Below are 10,254 nucleotides of genomic sequence, written 5' to 3'. Positions count from 1 at the left end.
TATTTATTTTAACTTGGATGTGTTGCAACACCAGCCTCAGCTTTTAATACAGTGGAAATGCCAGGGAGGCAAATTTAAAAGCGTGCACATGAGAGTTGAGACAATGATCTACAGAGACGAATCTCAGATAACACCTATGGTGACGTTTTTTTGTTTGCTTTTTTTGTCGGGTCATATTCGTTGGTGGTTGCTGCTGCAGTGTTCGAGGGGGGGTGGGGGGGGGTGGGGTGGGGGGGGAATGGCTGACGAGACTCAACAGTTGACCCCCCCTCTGGGGGGGGGGGGGGGGTTGCTCTGAGCTGTGGGTCTCTAGGGGGGATGCTCTGACTCGACAGTGGGTCTCTGGTCTCTGGGGGGGTTACTCTGAGCTGTGAGTCTTTGTTGTGACTGCTCTGAGCTGCAGTCCTCTGGGGTGTTTATTTAATGGAAGGCAGGCTCGCGGGGGTTTGCTATTTCATATACTTGTCCTGCTGGTCGGCCAGGATCTTGGCGGAGGACTTGGCATCGTAGAACAGCTCGCTGATCTCCTCCACGTGCTCCTTCTCAATCCCATCCTTCCCGTGGATCTTTCCAAGGAGGCTGGCCGGAGTCAGCAGCTGCACCGCGTACCTAAGCAGCAGAGGGGAGGACGGTAAGACCACGGTGCTGGACAAACAGCCTTTCTTGTTCCAACAAATACACTTGTCTCGGCTTCCACCTTCTACAGATAGCATGGTACAATTAGCTAGGTGGACTGGGGGAGTTATTTTATTTTTTAAATAGTAAGTTTAGGGCCACACCAAGTTTATGGCTAAAGCAAAACATATCACATATATACTTTAACAGGACAGCTCTAAGAATTCTATTAAAACTGGCAGAAAAAAAGAAACAAATAAAACAAGAAAACACTACTCATAAAAGCTGGTGGAGAGGTTTTTTTTTTAATCTGTGTTTGATTCATTTCTCCCAGCTCTGTCATCTTCTATCAAACTGGTTCCAAGTGTGTTGTGAGAAATGCGCTGCTGTGAATCTGAGGGATGATCCCTTCCAATGCGCCTCACAATCTGGGACAGCCAGAACTCATCTCTCAGGGCTGCATTGATGGAGCAGTCGCTGTGTGGACTATGAGGAATTGCCTTGGAAAGTTTCTGCACTTCACCCTGGCTATACACAGCTGAACGGCTTTTGTCCGAAACGTCCTGAAATCAATGAGGGGCCAGGAGAATACTTCTGCATTTTATTATATCAGCGTGTATCGCACAGCATCATATACTAGACAGACAGACACAGCCAGACAGACAGATCTCACAACAAAGCAACAGTAAATAATGAATGTAAGAGAGATGGTTTCCTGAGTTGACTAGAGCCTACCTCAGCGTGGTCTTCGTCCCGATCTCTCCCAGGAGGTTCAAGGCATCGTCACTGATGCTGATCCCTTCTGTCTGAGAGCGGATTTTAATAATCTGCAGGCAGAACAAAATTAACATGGTTACCAATATAGCAGTAGTATAATAGTTAAACTATGAGTCCACCTTAGGAAATAAAAACACACACAAAGAAAAGAAAGATTGTGATCGCTGATCAGTGTGACCGGCCCGTCACGAGAGGTTCAACACAACGAACAGCCTTCCACGCACGCAGCGACATTAACATTAACAAACCCGCGTCTAACAGCACACCGGGGGCCAAAGAGGTAAATCTGGGCTTGGGGAGATATTGGGAGCACAAAAGACAAATTCAAATTTGATCAGGAAAGTGAGGATATTAATTGAAAGTAACAATTCCCCCCCCCCCCCCCCAATTATATTGTGCAAACCTTTAGTATGAAGTACCGTAGTCCAGAGGTGCGCGACACAGTAACTAGAAATGACTCTAAAGTTAATCGAAACAGTTTGGGTTATTGCAGTGTTACAGTGCAGGCAAGGCCCTTTATTTCAGGGTTTTTTTTAATACTTGTTTTTAAAAATTGTGTGAAAAAATCTGTAAAAACAACAAAATCACCGAGTTTTCCAGGTAAATATCAGGGATAGTACTCTAGGGACAGACCGAAAAGTTTGTGAAGCTGGTAAAGTTAACCTCCATCACCATGTTACACCAAATCTATTTTTTTGTATAAAATCCCGTGCCTGTTTCTTCCCCCACCACTATGATTAGACGCCTACAAAACGTTCAATCAAACAAGGCTTTAGGAAGTCATATACTTCACAAGCTTTCAGAGAAACAGATATCCAAGCAAACTTATTAAGAAAAGCAGTGATCTTTGAGTATGCAGCTCCTGCACATAAATTAATATCACGAGTATCTTCATGTTTATAATGGATTTCAAGTTCTCGTCCATCGTTCAAGGTGCAATTGCAATCAATCAATCAACAGCACACCTGACTTTGCTGAAATGTGATGGGACAGTCCACAGGGACGCCTTTCCCAACAGAGGCAGTGAGTGATTGCGAGTCAGACACCCTGGCAGGCAGGATAGCGATCGAGTGTTGTGAAGCAGAGATAACGCAGGGACCGCGAGCCCCATATAACACACCATTCCTCACTCTGGCAGCCTTGTAAAGCTGAGGTAGACTGAAGGGGCCGAGAATGTAATCAATAAAACAATAAATAAATAAACAAACACATAAATAAAAACACCCTTCCATCGCATAGCAGTTCGATCCATTCCTGGTTTTGCTTCGTGTTTAATAAGACACACCTGAGCTTGTTACATACACATCTAATGAAGCTTGTAGTAAAACCTGGAATGGAGCACACTGCTATGCAATAGGAGTCTTGTTTCCATGCCTCAGATATAGTGTATAATAGGACTGGGAGAGGTTCAGGGGCCAGTTTGAGAGGCAATATTTATGTGCAGCTGCACTTCCATGGCAGGCAGAGACGACATGTTTTTTTAAGTAAAGGTGATTTTCTGTTTCCGGTTCTGGAGTGTGAATTGCAGAGGGCTAGCATACCTGCTTCATCTCCTGGGGAGTGTACATCATGGTGCGGATGATCATGACCCGGTCCAGCAGATCTAGGGGGATCCCGTGGGGGGAAAGGATATCCTCTGTACCCCTGGACAGAGAAAGAACACCCCCACCCCAAAAAACACACCGTTACCAGCAGCACAGGATCACAACTCCAATTCCTGGTTTACTGCAATAAACATTCCAGGATTACAATTTTTCTATTACCAGGTACTGCGTGTTGGATACGGTTCTTACAGTCTCTCGAGGTTTAACATGGATGGAAATAAGACACATTACACAGAAGTTTGATCCATTCCTGGTTTTACTACCTTTAATAAGACCCACCACAGCTTGTTACCTACACACTGTGGCTAATCAAGCTCATAGTAAAACCTGGAGTGGGTGAACGTGCCACGCAACCGGAGTCTAATTCCCACCTGAAAAGGACGGGTTGGCGAGTATCTGGGCCGGGCAGTGCCTCACCTGATGAGGCAGTTCCCCCGATTGGTTGCGAAGATGACGATGGGTGAGAGCGAGGACTCGAGGGCGCGGTGCAGGTAGGTGAAGCACTCGATATCCAGCATGTGCACCTCGTCTATAAACAGCACCCCCGGAACCAGCTCCGCCACCCCCTGGTCAATGTACTTATTCACCACCTTGTTGATCTCCCCTCGCAGCTTATCTGGGGGGAAACAGGAACAAACCAGACAGGGGAGTAAAGGGTGGAGGTGTTACTGCAGGATGGAAAGAAGGCTCCCACTGCATAGAACCAGTTCTGGTTTTACTAGGAGTTTAACACACACCTGAGCCCCTTACCTGAACACACACCTGAGCCCCTTACCTGAACACACTGTGGCTAATCAAGCTCGTCATAAAATGCAATAGGAGTCTTATTTCCACCTCTGTACACACTACTTGCATATTAAACAGGTTTCATGTTTATTTATAAATTTGACTTCTGGCTTCTACCTGAAACTACAGACTGTGCCATCCCTGTGCTCAGCTCAAGAGTATTACTGCTCACAGTAACTCCTCTGATCTTACCTGTGATTTCAGTCTTCTTGGGTTTCATCAGTTGTCCCATCATTGAGAGAATGTCCTGGCCGCCCTGAAATAAAAAAACAGAGAGAACTGAGCGACTCGTCTACCTTTAATGAATATGCGTGTTTGACGCACATAGAGCTAACAAAATAGTACCGGGAAATCTAATATGCATTGCCATCTCACACTGTTTCTATATCAAAAGCAAGCTCGACAAAATTAAATAACAATTACTATAAAAAAATGAAATGATAAACGTTTCGACTAGACTTCTTTCTCAATGTCTGCGCTTTGCGTTGAGAAAGACTTTGTATCGTTTCACGCTGAATTTAGCATAATTCACTGCGTTAAATAATTATGACTCTTAGTTAACCTAAATACCTAATGCTTCAAGTTTAAACACATGATGAAGGTGTATATCAATAACGATATATAACAAAACAAAGACACAGAGAGAGGGGGAGATTGAGAGGTGGGGGTATTGAGGGGAGGGAGCTTGAGTGAATGGGGGGGGGGGGTGGGGGGGGGGGGGGGGGGGGGTTGGGGGGGATATTGGGGTGGGGGGGGGGGGGGGGGGGGGGGGGGGGGATTGGGATTGAGAGAGGGTAGAGGGGGGGAGGGGGGGTACCTGTGGTCTGGCATTGGCCACATCCAGGTCATGCAGGGTAACGTCCTGAATGATTTCCTTCTTCTTGTGCACGTCTCCCTTCGGTAAGGGCACGTACTCCTCAGCCTCAAGGTCGAACTCCGTGGCGTAGGTATCACACCTGCCCTGCCGCTGTGTGTGTGTGGAGGGGGGAGAGAGTGATGAGAATAAGAAACACACAGCTACACAGGTGCATGTCTGGAGTCTCTGCCAAGCTCCCAAAGTGACAGGCAGCCGCCTACCAAGGGGGCGGGGGGGGGGGGGAATGAAAGAAAGGGAGCGAGCAGCCTGACAGAACCGTGTCGAAAGCTCCAAATGTCACCTTTTTATTTCAAACCCCTTCATCCTTCCAGCCCACCTGGCCTGATTAAAAACAGCTTTTTTTTTTTTTTTTTAAATAAGAAACATGTTTTATATTGGAAGTGATTGTCTGTCTCCTGCTAGTAGAGAAGCTGAGATTGAATGTTAAAGTTATAAATAAATAAATGAAAATGTATATATTTAACTGATCCTACTAAAAGGACATTGCAAAACACAACACCTTGTAAATATTGTATGTGGAACAGCAAGGTTATAGTACTGTCTTAAAGACAGAAAGCCAATTAGCAGAAAAAAAGAAAGCAATAATACAATTAGTGCAGATCAATGATCCTGCAGAGGTCAGTTTACAACCAGGTGATTAGCCCTGTGATAACCAAGACTGTCACCTCTTCCAATAAACTGTGAGAAACAGAATCTCAAACAGATAAAAACACAGATTGGGGATGTACTGCAACACAGGGCTCCACACTTATTCCATGATCAGTTGTCATCTTCTATACTTTACAGTGCAGTTCACCAATTCATCCTTTTCAATACTTGTCATGATTTTTTGATGTGATTAGGTAGTGAGCTCTGGGTTTCACAGGCAAAGCAAGCACACAGGCAAGGGCACCTCAGGGGTTTGTTTTGAGCACTAGGCAACAAAGTGCCTTCAAGGGTTTTCAAGATTACATCTAGAGTGATTTCAAATGAGCAACTCCTATGTTATGTAACCTAGTCACCTCCGACATAGATATGATACAGATGGAAATTATGTCATGTTAAGATTAGCAAATATTATTTCTTACTATAAAATAAGTATATATAATAATAAATGTACGGTAAAACGAGTACGGTCTTAATTGCATTGCATTGCGAGACTCATACCTTGACTGCCCCGCTGTTGGCCTCAATGTAGATGACGTCCCCCACCTCCACCCTCTCCTTCTGCAGGCTCTCGTAGATACTGGGGTCCAGCTGAAACACACAGGACACAGACACACCCATCAGCACCACCACAGGGTCTCGCAGGGCAGGGTCATGGGAAAAACACACACACCCATCAGCACCACCACAGGGTCTCGCAGGGCAGGGCCATGGGAAAACCCAGACACACCCATCAGCACCACCACAAGTAAGTTCCTACCTTGAGCTGCTTGGTTCCCTTGGCGGTTTTGAGTCCGATGATCACGTGGCTGATGGTTTTTCCGTAGCCCCCCATGGGGTTCTCCGTCTCGCAGGGAGTGAGCTCTGTCACCTCCCCCTCGTACACCTCCTTCGTCTCCTTGATACGCAGGCCTGAGAGAGTGAGTGAGGGGCGAGGTCAGTTCAGCTACACTACCCTTACAAACTATTGCATGGCAGTTTCACCCATTCCAGGTTTTAATACATGCCACAGTGGATGTACAAGGAATGGATCAAACTGCTGTGCGATGGGAGTCTCACTTCTGTTTGTTTGTTTGTTTTTTTTAAGAGGAGGATTTGCAGGGCGGGCAGTGGGGCTGGATGTGGCACTATATTTGTCCACTTCACCTTATTTTTTGTTCTTATTTAGACAGTGATACTGTAAATATGCTGATACTCAGTAAAAAAAAAAAAAAAAAAAAACCTTTGGAAATGATTTTCAAAGCCTTTTACTTTATCTCTCTATGAAATTATTAATAAATGTGACACTGTTTGGATCAACTAAATAAACCCAGTTTTTTCTAAAATCTGCAAGATATCATCACCATTAAATGAATGCAAACAGCACAAAAAAAGACTGTGTCTCTACATTGACATTTAGAACAGCCAGAAAGAACACAGGTAATCATTACTGGTGTCACAGACTAGTCTGAGAACACGTGTAATCCCTGTCCATAAAGAATGGACAATCACACATCTACGGTATGCTTATGAGTGGACAGCTGGCCTCTACACGATGTTCCTACAAAGAAGAAATTTAACGAAAGAAATCCGCTCCCCAGCTGCAGGCAGGTGTACAGAATCTGCAAATCAAGTGACCGAGCGGCACTTTTCAGCGACGCGCTCCAATCTTTCAAGAGGGACGATATTTGTTTGAAGCTATCTGCGTGCTGACATTCGGAGAATGCGCTGGATTAGGGGAGAGCGCCCACGCCCCCTGCGGATCTCTGCAGGAGGATGACAGTGTCGATGACAAGGGGTTTCATCTGCTCAGACTCCATCCACACACCTATGACAGGTCGCGTCAGCACCCCCCGGGAACACTGGAGCTGTTTCTTCCAGCTCTGCTCAAAGGCATTTGTTTTTGAAGAGCAGGATTTTCAAGTGGGGGCTGGATGGGGCACTTTGTTTGTCCACTGGAAAGGTCACGTCACCTTAATGACTTCCTTACACACTTACTAACTTGTTTATTACGACTGACTGTTGTATCGTGTTTTGGCACTAAATCTTTGTTACAACTTCTTTCCCAGCAAAAAATTATAGAATTGAATGTGTTTACCATACAAAGCCTTACATTTAAGTTTAATTGCCCAAGGTTAATGATAAAATAAAATAAAATAAAAAAAAAAAAAAAAAAAAACACCTTTTGATATATCCAGAATCAGGGAAAGAAATAAGACTCCCACTGCATAGCAGTTTGGTGCATTCTTGGTTTTGCTACGAGTTTAATAAGACACACGAGCTTGTTACCTGTACACTGGGGCTAATCAAGCTCATAGTAAAACCTGGAGTTGGTGAAGCTGCTGTGCAATAGGACTATTATTTCCATCCCTGTAATCATTTAAACTGCAGCGGTATTAAGATCTGCTGAATAGACCTCAATGTTGTTAAGGGACAGCCGCCTGGCTCACCTATAGCTCTCCTGAAGTTCTCCATCAGCACCTCTGTCTTTTTGATCTCTGTGGAGTACACCTCACTCCCCACCATGGGGCAGAAGGGCACTTTGTTACCGAGCTCCTGAGCAATTGCCAGAGCCAGGGCAGTCTGTGGAGAGAGGAACAGAGATACCAGGGGGGTACAGATCTGTATCACTGGCTGAGCACAAGAGCGGTGCATTGTAACTACAAAACCACACCTGCCACAAAATGAAGCAATGTTTTGCAGAGTATAAGGTGTTATAGAAAATGAAGCAATGTTTTGCAGAGTATAAGCATTACAGAAAATGAAGCAATGTTTTGCAGAGTATAAGCATTATAGAAAATGAAGCAATGTTTTGCAGAGTATAAGCATTATAGAAAATGAAGCAATGTTTTGCAGAGTATAAGCATTATAGAAAATGAAGCAATGTTTTGCAGAGTATAAGCATTATAGAAAATGAAGCAATGTTTTGCAGAGTATAAGGCATAATAGAAAATGTTTGCTGATATAACATTAAGTAGAGTGTAACAGTAAATTGTGGCACAGGTGGAAATAAGAGCGCCATTGCATAGCAGTTTGATCCACTCCTTAAGAACATAAGAAAGTTTACAAACGAGAGGAGGCCATTAGGCCCATCTTGTTCGATTGGTTGTTAGTAGCTTATTGATCCCAAAATCTCATCAAGCAGCTTCTTGAAGGATCCCAGGGTGTCAGCTTCAACAACATTACTGGGGAGTTGATTCCAGACCCTCACAATTTTCTGTTCGGAATGCCCCTTTGTCTAAACTCCATTTGTGACCCCTGGTCCTTGTTTCTTTTTTCAGGCTGAAAAAGTCCCTTGGGTCAACACTGTCAATACCTTTTAGAATTTTGAATGTTTGAATTAGGTCGCCACGTAGTCTTCTTTGTTCAAGACTGAACAGATTCAATTCTTTTAGCCTGTCTGCATATGACATGCCTTTTAAGCCCGGAATAATTCTGGTCGCTCTTCTTTGCACTCTTTCTAGAGCAGCAATATCTTTTTTATAGCCCCCTGGCTTTTACTTTGAGTGTACAAAGACACCCCTTTGCTTGTTACCACTATAATGTGGCTAATCAAGCTTGTATTAACACATGGAATGGGTGAAACTGCTGTGCAATAGGAGTCCGATTCAATCCCTGTGTGGGATAAATAACTGCATGGGAAGAGACTGAAGCCTTGTTGTAGCGACCCCTTACCTTTCCAGTTCCTGGAGGTCCAGCCAGCAATATCGCTCTCCCAGCCATTTTCTTCGCTCTGATTAGTTCCACTATAATCCCACAGCCCTGAAAGAACAAACAGCATTTTAAAAACAAAATACTTTGTCAATGAAAATAAATAAATAAATATTACATTTAAAAAAAAAACTTACAAACTTTCAGGGATGTACCTAAACTAACGCGCAGCGCTAAAACAGCCACACATTGTAAATTACACAAGTGTACAACAATTTGCATCTTCATTCACAAAACAGCACTAGTATTATTAATGAGAGAATTTACTGTACAATACAGGCTAAATGTACAGTACTTCTTCAGTATAACTAGGAGAAGTGCCCATCGTTATTTTATTGTTGTATGCACACAACACAAAGTCATATCAATGTTAAATAACACTAGGCTCACATGAAGCAGCTGCGATTTATTATCACGGATACTGTACTGTTTTTATCTTACCAGACACGCTACCTGGCGCAGAAAGATCAGTGTAAAACTCTAGCACATTCTTTCCATTACGATAGGGTTGTTAAGCTCAGTACAGTATCCCAATTCTCTCCGCTGGCCCGTCTTTCCTCGCCTGTGCTCTGCTGTTTTTAAGTCTACAGTTTAAGAAGCTCCTGGGCCGCCCTCGTTTCCACAGGGAGCGTTTTATTTACCTCCCTCGCGTTCTCCTGCCCGACAAGGCCGGCTGCTGCCTGCTTCGCCATGCCGCTTTCATCCAAGCCCAGCCCCTTCACATGGCTGTGGGTCGCGATACGCTGAGTCTTAGTCGTGCTTTTAACTTCTTCGATTTTCATAGCTGCTGCAGGTTGCGAAACAACTCGAGCAGGTAAACACGGGTAGCTGTCCGGCACGCAGTTCACAACAACGGCCAGTCTTGCTCTGCCCCGTCCGGTTTGTTTCTTTCTACAGTTGGGACTGTCGGGTTACCATGTGGCGTAACTAGGGAGCTCTAATCAACTACGCACCAGTTCTAGTCTCAAAAAAAATGTAAGTTCTGATTGGTCAATTTGCCAGGCACCTGTATAACGATTGGACGGCACGGACGCCTGTCAAAGTAAAATGCGTTCCGAAACGCACGCCAGGGCTTCCGGTTGTGTCGCTTTGCCGGCGTCCCCATGGAAACGAGTTGTGTGTGTGTGTGTGTGTGTGTGTGTGTGTGTGTGTGTGTGTGTGTGTGTGTGTGTGTTTTTTGTCATATTTGCAGCATTATTCTTAGATGTCGTTTTTTTAAATTGTATTTAATATTGCGGATTCTTCATTTACATACAACTG

The 10,254-nt window shown here is 44.4% G+C and overlaps 1 protein-coding gene across 2 annotated transcripts; it reads right to left on the bottom strand.

Annotated features, from left to right (window-relative positions):
- Positions 1-279: 279 nt before the first annotated feature.
- LOC121329056 (ruvB-like 1) lies at positions 280-9,941 on the bottom strand. 2 transcript variants are annotated; one of them, XM_041274340.1, is made up of 11 exons: positions 9,636-9,941; positions 8,959-9,045; positions 7,734-7,866; positions 6,065-6,216; positions 5,806-5,895; positions 4,600-4,749; positions 3,975-4,038; positions 3,414-3,612; positions 2,934-3,036; positions 1,351-1,442; positions 280-609 (listed from the first exon to the last, which is right to left on the bottom strand). In XM_041274340.1, exons 1-11 carry the CDS (start codon positions 9,774-9,776, stop codon positions 450-452), a joined length of 1,371 nt encoding a protein of 456 aa, XP_041130274.1. In that variant the 5' UTR covers positions 9,777-9,941; the 3' UTR covers positions 280-449. The 2 variants fall into 2 exon arrangements, with proteins under 2 accessions (XP_041130274.1, XP_041130275.1); XM_041274341.1 differs by lacking the exon at positions 9,636-9,941 and adding an exon at positions 9,436-9,454.
- Positions 9,942-10,254: the final 313 nt, after the last annotated feature.

The sequence above is a fragment of the Polyodon spathula genome, chromosome 16 (genome assembly GCF_017654505.1).
Source record: "Polyodon spathula isolate WHYD16114869_AA chromosome 16, ASM1765450v1, whole genome shotgun sequence".
Lineage (NCBI taxonomy): Eukaryota > Metazoa > Chordata > Actinopteri > Acipenseriformes > Polyodontidae > Polyodon > Polyodon spathula.
This window is presented reverse-complemented; position numbering and strand designations above follow the sequence as displayed.